At 35.6% G+C, this 17,811-nt stretch overlaps 1 protein-coding gene across 2 annotated transcripts in view; it reads left to right on the forward strand.

Moving 5' to 3' along the window:
• The first annotated feature begins 29 nt into the window (after positions 1-29).
• The window catches only part of OFD1 (OFD1 centriole and centriolar satellite protein), a 54,875-nt gene continuing 37,093 nt past the window's right edge, over positions 30-17,811 (forward strand). Inside the window, exons 1-8 of one of the 2 annotated variants that reach the window (XM_081277074.1) lie at positions 30-404; positions 542-640; positions 6,435-6,635; positions 8,960-9,028; positions 9,121-9,151; positions 14,843-14,950; positions 16,854-16,990; positions 17,522-17,695. In XM_081277074.1, coding sequence (XP_081133200.1) covers positions 393-404; positions 542-640; positions 6,435-6,635; positions 8,960-9,028; positions 9,121-9,151; positions 14,843-14,950; positions 16,854-16,990; positions 17,522-17,695 — 831 coding nt within the window. In that variant the 5' untranslated portion in view covers positions 30-392. Of the gene's footprint in view, positions 405-538; positions 641-6,434; positions 6,636-8,959; positions 9,029-9,120; positions 9,152-14,842; positions 14,951-16,853; positions 16,991-17,521; positions 17,696-17,811 lie in introns of those variants that run through there. The other variant, XM_081277075.1, reaches the window with a different exon arrangement.

A 17,811-nucleotide genomic window follows, 5' to 3' on the forward strand; every position in this document is an offset into this window, starting at 1 on the left:
TGGGCGCATGCGCAGATGGACGCGTGCGCCGTAACAGTCCAGACAAAGGCGATTCAGTTTGGCGGGCCTCGGGGAGGGGTGAAGTGGGCTCTGATCCGTGAAATCTCTGGGTGCTGCCCCGCCACCCCGCCCCGGCGTCCGCCCTCCAGCAGCCTTTCACAGTTCCCCGCCCTAGGGTCACGAACCTGCCACCCTTCAGAACCGCGGAGAAAGGAAGTACGCATCTTCTTCTGAGTTCCTAGTTCGAGTGTTAGGCAGAACATTCAGCTCTCTTGTTTTTCCCTATTCCCCCCCAAACATCCCGGGATTCCTTCTTGTCCTGAGCCTGCAGCCTGGGCTGAACTTTGGAACTCGGGTCCTGGCGATTGGGCTCGGGAGGAAGCAGATACCCGATGATGGCTCAGGTAGCTAGCTATACCTGCCACTTCCCCGGTACTGGCAGAAATGAAGTCTCTGGGTTTCCGGGGAGGCTGCTGGTCTGTTTTAAAAAATTAGTGACCCCTTTGCCCACCAAGTAACTCATAACAATTTTCTCTTCCAGTCTACCATGTCCCCCAAGTGTGATGTATTGAGTCAAGATGAGCTGCGAAAAAAGCTGTACCAGACGTTTAAGGATCGGGGTATACTGGACACGCTTAAGGTATCAGATTTAGGCATATCTGTGTCATAATTTACAAGTGTAATCGGTTAACAGTCCACATTTAAATTTATCTAGAGCTTGGGCTTTTAAAGTAGTATGATGTACACATTATATTAATGAGTTACATTTTTATATGGAAAATATTGAGTAGTCTTAAAAAGAATATTCAAATAATAGATTTATTGAACTGACATTAAGTAAGTAATACTTATATAATGAACACCTTTTAATTTAGGTTTGTTTTATAAATGTAGTTTACAGATTCCTTAACAAGTGGTTTTTGGTTTTGATTGAAGAGGAGCATTAACACTATGTAGAAAACATTAAGTGTACTGCTTATGATAGAATAGCTTAAGGAATAAAAAATTTTTTAAATATTCATGTTTCAATATATTTTGTCAGAGATTTATTTTTCTCACAATTATACTTTTTAAAATTTTTTTTAAATTGTAGATGGACACAATACCTTTATTTTTATATGGTGCTGAGGATCAAACCCAGTGCCTCATTCGAGCTAGGCAAGTGCTCTACCACTGAGCCACACTTCCAGCCCCAGAAAATTATTTTGATAGTTATTTTTTACAAAATCAGTAAAACAGCAGTTTATTATTTTATAATTTTCAAAATTAGATTTGAGTTTTGGCTAAGTGGGGCAGAAAACAAAATGTCTTGGACTGTTGGCTCAGAAATCATCCTAGGAAGCCCACCTTGATGTCTTTTGTGCTTAGCTCTAATGAGATGACATAGGAGGATTGAAGTGAATAATGCAATGTTCATTAAACACCTTCCAGCTCCTATCATTTCCCACTTCTTCAACATTCAATTCTGACTACATCCATTTCAACTTTGTTTCTTTAATAACATGAAATCAACCAAATTTTTTTTTTTCTCTTTCTCTCTCTTTGCAGAGGTTTTTTACTACACTGAGGTCTGGGCCTTACAGTTTTTTGTTTGTTTTGTGTTGCTGGGGATTGAACCCAGGGCCTTGTGCATGGGCAAGCACTTTACCAATTGAGCTATATCCCCAGCCCATGGGCATTACAGTTATTATAAACTGGCCCTAGTGTTTATAGGTGTGGCTGGCATTGATTTTTCTCTGCCCCACAAACTCCTCACTGTTCACACCACTACTGGGTACCACCATATTGGACTCTAACATACTTTAATATAGGTAGCAAATATGTATTACTACACTATATATTTAGATTAACATCATGGAGTAGAATTGGCTCATTGGTTTTTTTGATAATACACATTTCAGAAGTATGTTCTACATTTAAAATAACAAGAAATTAATGAAAACTGAGCCTGATTCCCCACCACCACCACCACCATTTTCCCCATTGCTTCATGTAACTTCATGAAGATACTTCACACTCATCTGGAAAATACAAAAAAGCAGAAGAGAAAAATCGTCTAATATAACCACCTCTTGGTACAATGTGTGTGTATCTTTTTTTAAAAAAACATTTTTTAGTTGTAGATGAACACAATTACCTTTATTTTATTTTTATGTGGTGCTGAGGATCAAACCCAGTGCCTCATGCATGCTAGGCGAGCACTCTTTTTCTGAGCCACAACCCCAGCCCTATTTTTTAAAATTATTTGATGAACATTTCCTTATTTCCTTAAATTTCTTGAAATCCTTATTTTCAGTGACAGCAGGCTAATCTTTGGATGTATGAGTAACTCGTGTAGTAGTTTCCAGTTGTTGAATGTTTTACAAAGAACTGTCAATTACATCTCTTATTTTTTGCCTAGCATAGATTGACTTTCATTAATGAGTCAAAGGACATGAGCATTTGTAAGATTCTTTTTTTTTTTTTTTTTGGTACTGGCTTGATGTATGTTTCTTGTTCTGGAAAGATTATGATCGTTTATATTCCACCAGCAGTCTGAGAATATTTGTTTCATAGCACTATTGCTATCATTCTACTTTTTCTTTTCTTTTTTTTTTTTTTTTTAAGAGACAGAGGCAGAGAGAGAGAATTTTTTAATATTTATTTTTTAGTTTTCGGCAGACACAACATCTTTGTATGTGGTGCTGAGGATGGAACCCGGGCCGCAAGCATGCCAGGCAAGCGCGCTACCGCTTGAGCCACATCCCCAGCCCCGTCATTCTACTTTTTCATAGTCTAAGATTGGAAAAAACCTTGTTTGCACATTTGTTATTTCACTTTTGACTATTAATGTTGTCTATCTTTTGTGGCCATTTGTATGTTTTCCATTGATTGACAGTTCATATTCCTTTCTCATTTATCTCAGTATTCAATTTTAATTTGGCTTTAAAATTGAATATTGTTATGTTTTTATATGGTCAAAACTATTTTCTTTTTATTCTCAGTACTCCACTAAGAGAATGAATCTTCACTTTTTAAATTTTAGAAAAACTATTTTTTGACATTTAACTCCTTAACCCATCTGGAATTAAGTGAACTATATTAACTCACCTAGAATTAGTTGTGCTTCATTAATAATACACTTTCTAATATTGAAAACCCTTGTATTCTTCAGCATGTCTTATTCTATTTTTTGGTGGTTTTTTTTTTTGGGGGGGGGGTGGTGCTGGGGATTGAACTCAGGGCCTTGTGCATGTGAGGCAGGCACTCTACCAACTGAGCTACATCCCCAGCCCATGTCTTACTCTGGAGTAGATCCGAAAGTGTTTTACTTCGTTGTTGCAGTCATAATTGGTATGAACCAATCATTACTCTTTTTGAGCTGTTCTTCTTTGACTTTGGTGTCTGGATAATGCTAGCCTATTCACTTTATAGCTACAGTGTAGTCATGGGAGAAATATGGTTTCCCATTTGGTTTTCTATGATTTCAACTTGATCAATGGCAGGGCAGATTTTTTACTTTCTCAGGCTGAACTGATGTTTACTTTCTCAGTTCAATAACTAGCATAGGTGAGTTTCTATTTTAAAAAATTTACTGAGTTTTTTAGTGGCCTAATTATCATTCTTTTGGGTATTTGAAGATAATTTGTATCTATGGTTAAATACAAATTACTTACATATCTATAGATACTTACATATCTATAAAATTACTTACATTTCAAATCTTCTGATTCATTATTTTGGGTCTGATTAGTCAATTTTGGAGATGTGTCTCTTCTCTCCCACTTCCTTCCCTCATGCCCTGTGGTAGTAGTCCTTTTATACTATTCGATTTTTTTATCTTAGGGATATAGCAGAATTTAATTCTGAATAGATTTCCCTCTTGAATTGGCCGCTGAGAAACTCCAGGCCAGTGTTGTCACTTCTTTTAGCAAGTATTAAATGACATGCTTTTTGTCTGTCAAGATGGAAATTGGTCTATAAATGTCATTTCATTTTTTTTTCCTGTTCTTATTTTCCTTTCACTATGTGTATGTGTATGCAAGACACTCTAAATATTTTTATTAATTCAGCTGGATCTAAATATACCACTTCCTCTGTATGTTATAAATGTAATTAAACTACTTCGAAATTTTATTTGTGGAGTATGCTGTATTCTTTGTTATTTCAGGTAATGAATTGTCTTAAATGAGGCTGAGCATGTATATTTTGTTCAGTATAAATGTCTTTTTAAATATAGGACTTAAGGTGTATAATAAGTCCTGTTCTATCCTGGTAATTATATATTATTCTCCTGTAGTTAAAGGATGTAAGAAATAGGTAAAACATAAACTTCATTTGTTGCTTGCTAGTATTCTATAGATAATTTGAACTATTAGATATTTCCTGCTAAACCCTAAGAATCTAGGCAATTTACTCTTAAACTTAGCCTGTTTGTGACTGTAGCAAGATTGTAAACCCAGCAATTCAAGAGGCTGAAGTAGGAAGATTAAAAGTTTGAGACCAGCCCTGGCAACTTAACGTAGCCCCTATCTTAAAATTAAAAAGTGCTGGGCATGTAGCTCAGGGGTAAAGCACCTCTGGGTTCAATCTCCCAATACCAGAAACTTTTAGAAAATAAATTTTAAAGTAGATTAAAACAAGCTTCCATTAGTCTGATAATTTAGGGTATTTTCTGAAAACCCAAATGACTAGTAATGCCAGTGTTATGATCTTGAGAAAATTACCCATTTTGAGTCTAAATGTCCGCATTTATAAATTGTGAGAAAATTGTCCTTCATAATTGCTTGAGGTGCAAATACTGTGAAAGTGCATTCTTTTTTTTTCCTTCAAAATATTTTATTTTACAAGCTATATCACATTGATCCAATGAGGAATGATATTGGCCAAGTTATTTTGTGTGCATACAAATATGTAACAATAAATCCCACCATTATGTACAACTATCATGCACCAATAAAAAAAATGGGAAAAAACAACACATTGATTCAAGATGGTATGGCAGAGTAGCAAAAAAATAAGCTTTGGAGTCAGATTTCCTTGATTAAATTCTGTATTTAATGTTCATATTTCCTTGATTAATTTCTGTATTAATGTCAGGTGCTTCAATTTCCCTATCTGTAAGTTGGGAGTAAAGTATCTACCACTTAGGGCTGCTGTAAGGATTTAGCAAATCAAAATGCAAAGTACTTGGGACAGTGGCAGACTACTAATGCTAACATTATATGACCTCAATGGAATGGTATAAAGAAGATGGCACTTTTTGCTCTAGGACAAATCTCACAATGACCACACAGCACCATGGAGTTGTAGAGGCAAGGTCATCCTAACAGCCCTTCTAGACTCACATTAACTTGGAGTACTGTGGGAGCTACATCATAAGCTAATACCTCTGGGATGCTTCCCTATGCTTAAACTCTAAGGACAGGCTCAGGTATTGTGGACGGATCTTTGTGCATGTGTGTGTGCAAAGTTAATATGTTAGTAAGGTGTTCTAATGGGCTTTAATCTTCCAATTTATAAGTTGCGAAGATAAGGGGAGAGGGAAAGAAAAAGAGGAAGATGATCAAGAAAGGAGATAGAAAAATGAAAGGATAAAGAGAGAACTAATATAACTTCAAATGATATCTTCTTTTTCACTAATTTTAGTTCAATGTTACTCTAGGGGAAAATTTTTATGATGAAATTTGGTTCTATGGAAAGTGCATTCTTAATAAGCTGCCTTGGGGTTTATTTAATTTCTCTTGCATATGGTATTTCCTTTAAAAAAAAAAAAACAATTTTGGTGCTAGGGCTGTAGCTCAGTGGCAGAGTGCTTGCCTAGCATACGTGAGGCAGTGGGTTCCATTCTTAGCACCACATAAAAATAAATAAATAAAGGCATGATATCCATCTGCAACTAAAAAAAAAATTTTTTTTTAAAGAGAGAATTTTTTAATATTTATTTTTTTAGTTTTTGGTGGACACAACATCTTTGTTTGTATGTGGTGCTGAGGATCAAACCCAGGCACGCATGCCAGGTGAGCGTGCTACCACTTGAGCCACATCCCCAGCCCCCTAAAAAAATTTTTAAAAAACAATTTTACTTTGATCAATGTGCCCAATAAACTGGTTTGATCCAATATTATTTTTATAGCCTCCAACAATCCAGAGGTTTGAAGTGGCAGAATTTTCTCCTTGATATCCTGATCACAAGCAGCTGAAATGGGCTTCTAGGGAAGTGAAGTTAGAGTCTATAAGTGGTCTGGCTGACCACCAGTTTACTTGGGAGCTGGGGAAAGAAAGCTTTTGCTGGTCTCACAGGGTAAGACAAATGGTTTCTAACTTGTGGCCACATTTATAAATTGTGAGAAAATTGTTCTTCATAATTGCAACAAGTGCAACATGTCCATATATCTCTCTAGTAAAACAGTCTACTGAAATTTTTTCTCTTCCCCCTTTTTTTTTCTCATTAGACACAACTCAGAAACCAGCTAATTCACAAATTGATGCATCCTGTGTTGAGTGGAAAACTGCAGCCTCGGTCTATTTCAGTGGAAGGGAGTGCTCTCTTAATAGGTGCCTCTAACTCTCTAGTGGCAGATCACTTACAGAGATGTGGCTATGAATATTCATGTTCTGTTTTCTTTCCAGAAAGTGGTTTAGCAAAAGAAAAGGTAAAGTCTTTCTTGTTTTTGAATTTTCTATTAACAGTTTCTTCCTTTGATAATTGTAAAGTGCCGCATAGTAGCTAAGTGTTCCTGGACTATTTATATCTATTTCTTGTTCATCTTTGAATGCGCATCAGTCTTGCACATAATTCATTATATAATAAATGACTACTAAATTTGATTGGTAGCTCATTTAGTCTTTTGTTAAAGAGTGATACGTGGAATCACTAAATGTTTTGGAGCTAGGATTGATCTTATATTCAATGTAGTCTAATTAAACTCATAAATGCCATTTCTGTTGAACATTTACTGTGAATTTGGTACTGTGCTAGGCCCAATGCAGGTGTCACATGTGTTACAGATAACCAACTGGACCCTGGAGAAGTGATTTGCCCACAGTCACATAACTTGTAATTGGCAATACAGTTCAACTAAATCTATAGATCTTTAAAATGCGCTCTTTTTTACTATGCAATAGGTTCTTCAGATGTTTTTCTTTAGAATTACATAAGAGAAGTGAGAAATGCAAAACTGAAGAAAATCTGTAAAATTCTGAAACATTTGAAATACATGTTGTATCACTTTAATGATTGTAACTATTTTTCCTCATTACTATTGAACATATTAGTCATAATTTATTATTTCAAAGGCAGATATAACAAACTTTCCATGTTTGTGCATGCTTTTAAATAAAATTTTTTTTCCAGAGCAGTTTTAGATTCTCAGCAGAATTGAGTGAAAGAGTTTGCATACACCTCTGGCCCCTCCCCATAGCCTTCCCTACTCTCAGCATGTTTTACCACAGTGGTACATTTTGCTGTAGTCAGTGAATCGACACTGACACTTTGTAATCACTCCAAGCCCATACTTTACATTAGAGTTCACTCTTGATGGTGTCCCTGTGTTTTTACTCTTTTATCTATTCTTGACCATAAGTTTAATACTATTAAATTTTAAAGAAATAAAAACAATGTCAATATTTGAATGAAAGCCTGAAATTTAAACATGCTATATTTCTTCATTAGCAACTAAATTCTATTTATCAACATTAAGAATTCATTTTTAATTCTGTTAACATTAATTCATTCTCTAGCTTCCTAATGATACATTACAAATTTGTTTACTATGTAGTCAGCTATAGCAGTAATTAATCCAGTTCATACATTTAATGGTTTCTGCTAATATAAAATGTCATGAAGGATAGTCCTTTTTTTTTGTATCGAGGATTGAACTCAGGGGCACTCAACCACTGAGCCACATCACAAGCCCTGTTTTCTATTTTATTTAAAGATAGGGGCTCACTGAGTTGCTTAGCACCTTGCTATTGCTGAGGCTGGCTTTGAACTCGAGATCCTCCTGCCTCAGCCTCCTGAGCCGCTGGGATTACAGGAGTATACCACCTTGCCCGGCTCAGGATATTTCTTTTAAAAGAACACCATTTGAGAAAAATTATCAGGAGATATATACATATATATATATACATGCATATATATAAAGTGTTGAAGTATGTATGAAGTATAGTTATCCAGCCGGGCATGGTGGTGCATGCCTGTAATCCCGGCAACTCTGGAGGCTGAGGCAGGAGTTTCATGAGTTCAAAACCAGCCTCAGCAAAAGCAAGGTGCTAAGCAACTCAGTGAGACCCTGTCTCTAAATAAAATACAGAACAGGGTTGGGGATGTGGCTCAGTGGTCCAGTGCCCCTGAATTCAATCCATGGTACCTCCTTCCCCCCAAAATAAAAAGAATAATTATACAGCCAGGTGTGGTGGTACACACCTATAATTCCAGCAACTCAGGAGACTGAGGCAGAAGGACCATGAGCTCAAAGCCAGCCTCAGTAATTTAGCAAGACCCTGTCTTTAAATGAAATTACAAAAAAAGAGCTGGTATTGTGTTTGAGGGCCCCTGAGTTCAATCCCCCGTACCAAAACAACAACCACAAAAAGTTATCCAAGGGCTGGGGTTGTGGCTCAGCAGTAGACCGCTTGCTTAGCACATGTGAGGCCCTGGGTTCGATCCTCAGCACCACATATAAATAAATAAAATAAACATGTTGTGTCCAACTAGAACTAAAATATATATATGTATGTATAAAGTTATCCAAAATCTTTTTAAAAACGTTTTAGATACAGTAGTCATTTATAGTTATAAGGACTGTAAAAAATCTAGTTCATTTACATAAGAAACAGCCTTAATTTTGCATTTTACTATATTTATAATCTTATTTAATCTGAATCATAATTCTTAATTTTATATTCAAAAATATATCCCAACTTGCCACTTAAACATTGGTGTAAAAATATGACTAATTAATTTTCCCCCCTTAAGGTATATACTATGCAGGATCTATTACAACTCATTAAAATCAACCCCACGTCCAGTCTCTACAAATCACTGGTAAGATTATTATTTTTTTTGATAACCTGTTTTTTTGTCTTGTTAATTATAACTAGATAGTTGAATAAAAGTAAAATATTTTCTTTTTGCAGGTCTCAAGATTTGATAAAGGAAACCAAAAAGGTAGGAACCTTCATCTTTGTAAAGAAGAACAACATTTTTGTATGTACTTTTTCCTATAAAAGTATGAAGTTGTTAATTTTTAGAGGGAAGAGTAGGAAATTTAAATTTTTTTTTTTTTGTTTTATTTGTTTTGTGCTAGGAATCAACCCAGGGCCCTGTGCATGCTAGGCATGGGCAGTACTGCTGAGCTACATCCCAGCCCTAAGAAATTTAATTTGAATTAAGTCATTTGATTTTCCTTGCTGACTGTATCTTGCCTTTAAAAATAAGCAATGGTTCATAAATTGTTCAGAAAAATGCAGGTCATTTTTTCACATAGTTCCTTTTTAAGAACTCCTAGATACTCAAATAAGTAAACTAGTGATGGTAATCAAGAGCCCTACAAATGTCCACTGTTGAGGGCTGGGGTAGCTTGGTGGTAGAGCACTTGTGTAGCATGAAGCACTGGGTTCGATTTTCAGCACCGCATATAAATAAATGAAAATAAAGGTTCATTAACATCTAAAAACTATTTTAAAGAATCCACTGTTTGGAACATTATTGGCAGGGAGGGGGGTACTCCAAAAAAAAAATAATAGCATTTAAGATAGCTATCTTTGTATACTAGGTATTCCACTGAAGTACAATTGATAGAGTATTAAATGTATTAACATGTATGTAAAGTATTAAATGCATTAATTTTTTGTCACTGTATCCATTTTTTTATTGGTGCATTGTTGTACATGATGGTGGAATTCGTTGCATATTTGTGCATGCACACAATACAATGATATAATTTGGTCAGTATAATTTCCAGTATTTACCTTTTCCTTCCCTTTGAAAACAATAAGATTTTTGATTCTTAAAGTTAGCAGAAATTTTTTTATTTGAATACCCTAACCCTTTTTCATTTTAGCCATGACACTGAAACTAGTTTGATGTCTTTTGACTTTGACTTTTGAGCTTCATTTCAAATAATAAGTATTTTATTTTTATTCTTCAGTGTTTATACAGACCTGATAAACTGATAAACTGCTTTGTAGTTTGAACATAAGCTGAAAACTTACCTTTGATCCATAGTTAATCTTTTGGTCTTTTTAAATGATTATGATATTATATAATGATCCTTCTGTGTTAGTTTGCTTTTGGGTTTTTGTCTGTTGCCAGAATTACTGCCATCCCCACTAGGACATTCATTCATTCATTCAATCAGAATGTATTCAGCAAACATTTGAGTCTATGACTTAATGCCAGGCCTCTTGGGAGTAATGTTTGCAGAAGATAACTAAGTTGGATCACGGGATGCTGCCTGCAAAATAAATCATCCCTGCTGAAGTACGGCATGGTAAATGATCCTGTGTTCTGGACTCTTAAAGCAGGACCATACAATGTCACTCTGAGTAATCATGGAAATATCTTACTCTGTGCTGTCCCACGTGGTGGCCACTACCCTCATGTGACTGTTAAGCACTTGAAATGTGGCTAGTGTGACCCAACAACTAATTTTTTAATTTAGTTTAAATTTAATTAGCCACACTTGAATAGTTGCTACTATATTGGATAGCACAGGCCAAAAATAGAGAGCTAATATCTGGTGCTTTACTGTTATTTAAAAATGAAATTTAGGGCTTGAAGGGATCTTTAAACAAATAATCCACTTACTTAGATGTTTGTATTATTCAGCCCTTACTAGCTTCACCCAGCATCCCACTAAAACTTCTGGAAGTCAGAAAAACTGAGTAGCAGACACATTAGGCATCATAATGCCAAAGTTTGGATAGAACCCTTTGCTAATTGTAAAACAGCTACTATTAATATGATTTTAAATGTTGGTGGCTTCTAATTAGGAGATTAAGAACATCAAAAAACTGGTAGGAAAATATTTTGTATCTGTTGTCTGTCCCTGTCTTATTTTAAAGTGTCTTTATGCAGTAGGTGCTGATCTATTGAATGGCCATAATAGTTTTCCCCTAGAGTCTACTCGCTCATATTTCCCACCCCTAATTTTTCCTTTCAAGATAAAGATGCCTAGGAATCATGGGTAGAAAATTTGGACATTAGACCTTTACTTTCTGGAAGTTAAATCTTTACCTATCGCAAAAGAATAGAACATAGATCAGTGCAGAAGAGTAATTCACAAGTAGACCCATAAATATACAGTCAGCTAAATGTTTACAATGATTCCATGGAGGAAGGATATTCTTTTCAATAAATGGTGCTATAATAATTCGACATTCATATGAACAAAAATGAACCTAGACACAGACTTTGTACCTTAAACAAAAACTAACTCAAACCCAAGAGAATCACAGATGTAAATGTAAAATGCAAAACTATAAAACTTTTGAACAAAAACAGAATCTGTATGACTTGGGTTTCATGGTGAGAGATGTTACCCCCGAAGCATGGTACATGAAATAAATGTGATTTTATTAAAATTAAAAAAACATGATAGGCAGTGTTATTAGAATGAAAGCCAAGCTGCAAACTGGGGGAAAAAAATTGCAAAACACAAATCTGATAAAGGAATTATATTCAAAATATGTGAAGAACTCTTTAAACTCAACCCTAAAGACAGATAACCCAATTCAAAAATGGGCAAAGGGTCTGAACAGACATCTTACCAAAGAAGATATACAGATGGAAAATAAGCATATGAAAAAATGCTCAGCATCATTTGTCTTTAGAGAAGTGCCAATTAAAGCAAGGAAATACAACTACACAACTATTAGAATTGCTAAAAATCCAAAACACTGATAACACAAATGCTGGCAAGGATGTGAAGCAAAAACAACTCTCATTTGTTGCTGGTGGAAATTCAAAATGGTACAGTCACTTGGGAGACAGTTAGGTTGTTTCTTACAAGGCTAAACACAATCTTAGTCTTAAGATCCAGTAGTTGTGCTCCTAGGTATTTCCATGCAGATTTGAGAATTCATGTCCACACAGACACCTGCATGTGAAAGTTTATAGCAGTTTTATTTGTAATTGCCACAAATTGGTAGCGACCAAGATGTCCTTCAGTAGATGATTGGATAAACAAACTGTTCCAGCCATACAATGCAACATTAGTAGTCATCTCTCAGGATTGTGTTATGAAACCACCCAAAAAACGTAAATGAATCTTAAATTCATATTGTTCATGAAGAGGCCATTCTGAAAAGGCTACATATTATGATTGTATGTATGTGCATGTGTATGTGTGTGTGTGTGTATACATATACATATGACATTCTAGAAATGGCAAAATTCTAGACATGGTAAACCGATCAGCTATTGCCAGGGATTTGGAGGGAGGGGAAAATATGATCTCTTTGGGAAATCGAATAGGTGAAGCATGGGAGATTTTTTAGGATAGTGAGAGTGTTTTGTATGATACTGCAGGGGTAGATGTGTGACATTGTACATTTGTTAAAAACTTATGGAACTTTATAGAACAAAGGGAACCTTAATTCAAGTTTAGGAGGTCAGGTGATCCCAGGATGGAATACAGACTGTGACAGATCAAACTGTTGGGGTGAGGGACACTGGGCTAACTTCAGAAATGAGTGGAGAATAAAGGCAAACAGAGTTGGACCTAACTACTCTAGGTGATAGTTATTTCCCATTGAGGGACTGGTTAACAATTTTGGAACCACTGTATGTTAGAATTGTCAAGACAATGGATAGTAGATGAAAGGGAAACAGGTTTCTCACTGCTTGGGAATTCACAGATATAAACAAGGAGGGAGGTTAGAGTGATCCATGTGGTTGGAGACATCAGTGTATACTCATATTTAGCTTAATATAGATACAGATGCTATATACAGAAGTTTTCAGAAATGTGTTTATACATGCTTTAACATACATGGCTTTATTCTCTTGCTGTGTCAGCTGGGAGGGCCTAGAAGCAGATACTCCAGTAATAGTGAGCAAGCACATTAGTGCCCTGTTTGAGGAAGTTTTTTTTTTCTTTTCTTCCTTTTTTTTTTTTTTTTTCTTACCATTCCTTAGTAAAAGGAATCAGGACTCCTTGGAGAAATGGCTGATTCTAGAACTAGAGCAGAAAATATACAAGATGAGCCTGGAGCATCTTATAATGCCAGATTATAAGGAAGAGCTTTTTAAAAAATTCCACAGTGAAAGGGTTCCCAAAGGCCAAAGCTGGAACAATTTGTGCAACAAAATAAAATTCTGGATTATCTAAACAAAAGTGAATTATAACATAAAATATCTGTGAGTCCATGCTGATACAAGCAAATGATTGAATCAGTAAGTAGGAGAGGCAAACCCTTAGAGGTTCACTGTGTGCTGAGAGGGGGCTGAGGAGGAGGGGGACTTATCAGAGGCCTGTGAAGAGTACCACCAACCTGAGGAAAGGTAACTGCACTAGAAATACTCCAGTGGAATAGCACATCTCTGAAGATTAGTCAAGTATGTTTTTAGTGGAAGAAAGCTTTCCTGAGAGAAAGATGGTTTTGTGGATTAGAAAGGGGAGCCTTGGGTTTAAGCAAACATCGGTGAATGTCATTAAGTTTTTGTATCACAAGTTTTCAAAACTTAAAAATCCTAAACATATTATGGAAGAAAAAGCAGTTCTTTCCAAAGAAATAACTGACCTGGAATTTCTGAGGAGAAATCATGATTAAAGATTTCACACTAAGGCAATGTGGCCAGTACACGCAGTGGTTTGTGACACATCAAGTAGCCCAGCTATATGTGATTGTTACATGGGGTTTGGGATGAACACTTCATAAGAAGTTGAAAATTTGGGGTGATTCTGCCTATGTAAGGGAAGCGAAAAGTATAGGAGTCGAATTTTAAAATCAAGCAGGAAAGACAGACCTGTAACTTAGTGGATGTAGAATCATGAGTCTTTTCAACTATCTACCATGGTATATTTACACTGATTATTTTTCATGAATGTATTTAACTCCCTATTGATGGAGATATAGTTCATGAGGGTTTTTTGTTTGTTTTTTTGCCATTAAAAGTGATCAGTGTGCATCCTTTGTGCCTTTGTGAAAGAGAATCCAGCTGTATAAATTCATGGAAGTAGAATGAGTAGGTTAAAGGACATATGCATTTTGAATATATATAAGCACTGAAATTTCCAATATGACATTTGTCCTTTGAATTTATTTCATGCCATATATATTTTTAAATTTTATATGGTTATATTGATAAATTTCCTTATTCCTTCTAGGTTTTATATCATGTTTGGAAAGACATTTTCTTAGAAATTTTTTTCCCATATATTGGCACACTATTATATATAATAGTGGGATTCATTGTTATATGTCTGTAAATGCATACTCTTCAATCATTTTTAAAGAGGCTGGGGCTGGGGTTCAGAGGTAGCACACTTGCCTGGCATATGTGAGGCATTGGGTTCAATTCTCAGCACCATATATAAATAAATAAAGATCTATCAACAACTAAAAAAAATAAAAAATTTTAAAAAAAGAAATTAGGGCTGAGGATGTGGCTCAAGCAGTAGTGCGCTTGCCTAGCATGCTTGCGGCCCGGGTTCAATCCTCAGCACCACATACAAACAAAGATGCTGTGTCCGCTGAAAAACTAAAAAATAAATATTTAAAAAAAATTATTTTTAAAAGATAAATGTAAAAAATGTTGACATTATAAAGCCAAGATTGGGTAAAGAGTAACTGAATAACTGAGGAATGGTTGAATGAAAGTTCTGAAAGAAAACTATATGTTGGTATTTTCTAGGTTTTCTTATTAATTTCTTGAAAGAATTGGCAGAATATCATCAAGCTAAAGAGACTTGTGATATGGAAACTCAGACAAGTTCAACATGTCCTAACAAAGACTCACTTGGTAATTATAGCCTTCTTAATTTTTGTTGTTTTCTTTTGGAATAAAGGAAATGACCTCATATTGTATGGTTCTTCCTTGAACTGGAGAGATGGAACCTGTAGGTGACAAGGAAATTCATTTCTTCTGGAATCATGTTGCTGGAAGGGACCAGGAATTGCTCTCTGGTCATGTTCTCTATCATGAATGCCAAAATCATGCAGGGATCCCAAGGTCCACATTCTTCCTTGTTTGTTGGGTTTAACCTCTCTTAACTGGAAGGTTCTTCCTTGGTTGTTGTCTAGCTTTATACTACAGCCATTGAGTTGGACTGTCATAGATTATTTGCTTTGCCAATGGCTAGAGATATCATTGGTCCATCACTTCCTTTGTAGTTGAGGAAACCAAGGTCTTCAAAGAAAGAGCAATTGGAAACTCCCAGACTGGGTAAGAACTCCAATTTTTCCAGTCCATGATCTAGACCTTTTGTCACTATACAGCGTTTCTGCAATACCATCCTGTCCTTTAGTTTGGTACTTATTAGTGATGGAAAACAGCTATTTAAACTGATGCACTCAATCAGCTTCTTGGTCCGTCCTTCTTACCTTGTAAGAAGATAAGAAATTCATAATTTGTAAAAACTGTATTGTATGAGTAAGCCTTTAAATAAGTGTAGGTTTCATTTCATTAGAAACACATTATAAAGCAGTGCTGTCTGATAGCATGAGCCACATATGTAATTTTAAATTTTCTAGTAGCTACATTTACAAAGTAAAATGGGCCAGGCATGGTGGTGCATGCCTGTAATCCAAGCAGTTCAGGAGACTAAGGCAGGAGGATCGAGGGTTCAAAGACAGCCTTAGCAACCTAGTGAAGCCCTAAGCAATTCAGCTAGACCCTATCTCTAAGTAAAATATGAAAAAAAGGGCTGGGGATGTGGCTGTGGTTAAACACCCCTGAGTTCAATCCCTGGTACAAAAAATAGAATAAAATTTTTAAAAAAGGTAAAATGGGTAAAATTCATTTTAATAATGTATTTTATTTACCCAGCATATCCAAAATATTTCAACATGTACTTAATATAGAAAAAATTAATGAGATACTTCACTTATTTTACATGTGAATTCTTTGAAATCTAGTATATTTTTTACACATAAAGCAAATCTCAATTTAGCTTGGTCACATTTCAAGTACTCAGTTGCTACACATGGCTAGAAGGTCCTGTCTTGGACTTTTAAGTTACAGAACATTTGGAAAATACAGAAAAGTAGCTGGAAAAACATGTCTAAAGATATGCCTGTCAGAGATAAATGCTGTTGATATTTTTATTTATTTCTGCCAGCCTTATTTCCCCTGTGCATGATTTTTTGGTGCTCTTGGGACCTTACAGGGGTGGGATTGTACTCGAGGCTTCAGATTTGCACTCTGCTCTGTTGCTGATTTTGCTCCATATTTGATTTGAGGGCTACAGGCCTTGCTTTAGTCCCAGTTATACTATAGTTGCTTAACCCTCTGGAAGTCCCTTAAACTATTTGGGCAGTTGTTCCTTATCTATAAAGTGGAGGGGACAAAATACATGATCTTTCATTCTTTTTAAGTTGCTGTTTTAAATGTGTATGTCAACTTGAATCAAAAGTTCAATAAAAGCTCTCTGCCTTGGCACTTAGAAACTAGAAAAAGAATACAGTAATTTCTGACTTACTCTTTGCCCCGCCCCCCCAGCATTTTACAGTGAACACTTGCATACCCACGGTCTACCAAGAAATCGATATTATACTTGCTTAATATCGTTTATTGATCTATCTCAAGTTTGTTATATGTTTCAATGTAAATGTCAGCATCCCTACATTTATACTATTTGTTTTTGGCTTCTTGCACACCCGACCAAGTTTATGTATCCTAATCTGATGTGTTGTTTTTTTAATAGCTGAGAAGCTTCAGCTTATCGATGATCAATTTGCAGATGCTCATCCTCGGCATCCAAAGCTAGAGTCTTTAGAAATGAAGCTAAATGAATATAAAAAAGAAATAGAACAGCACCTTCGAGTAGAGATGGGTCAAAAGGTAAGCTGCATCTCTTGCTGCTTTTAACAAGCATGATGTTTTTGCTTGTCTTCTAATGTCTTAGGTATGTGGGGAAAACATCTAGAACCTTTTGGAAAGACTGGGATACTATCCCATTAGGCATATTATTTTTATTTCCAGTTGATGTCATTGGTTCATGCCTTTTGACTCCTACAGGTACAGTCATTGAATAAAATGAATAAAACTAAGTATGTTATAGTTTGGACAGAACATTAATGTTAAACCTAACCATTAAAAGAATTTGTTACTATTTCCTTAGGCTAGTAACTGTATTTTTTATTTTTTTGTGATCAATTTGCAGTTGAAGTATTTTTTTTTAAATTTTTTTTTATTGGTTGTTCACAACATTACAAAGCTCTTGACATATCATATTTCATACATTAGACTGAAGTGGGTTATGAACCCCCAATTTTACCCCAAATGCAGGTTGCAGAATCACGTCGGTTACACATCCACAATTTTACATAATGCCCTATTAGTAATTGTTGTATTCTGCTACCTTTCCTATAGTTGAAGTATTTTAAAGAAACTGAAATAGCAAAACTTAAAATGGATGAGAAAAGGAAGTACGAGAAGGAATTATCTGAGTTCCGAAACGAATTTAAGAGGACTTATCATGCAAAAAATGAAGCCCTCATTTCTCGCGAAAAGAATGCTCTTGAAAGAATTCAGAAGCACCAGGAGGTAATATTTGAAAGTAGTTTACCATGTGGCTATTTCCTGCAGCTGTTGGTAGGTTGGTTCAAGAGCGAGGAACAAGGTGGGGACAGTTGATAGAACAAGGCCCTAGATAAGTAGTA

The sequence above is a fragment of the Spermophilus citellus genome (genome assembly GCF_964194105.1).
Source record: "Spermophilus citellus genome assembly, chromosome: X".
Classification (NCBI taxonomy): domain Eukaryota; kingdom Metazoa; phylum Chordata; class Mammalia; order Rodentia; family Sciuridae; genus Spermophilus; species Spermophilus citellus.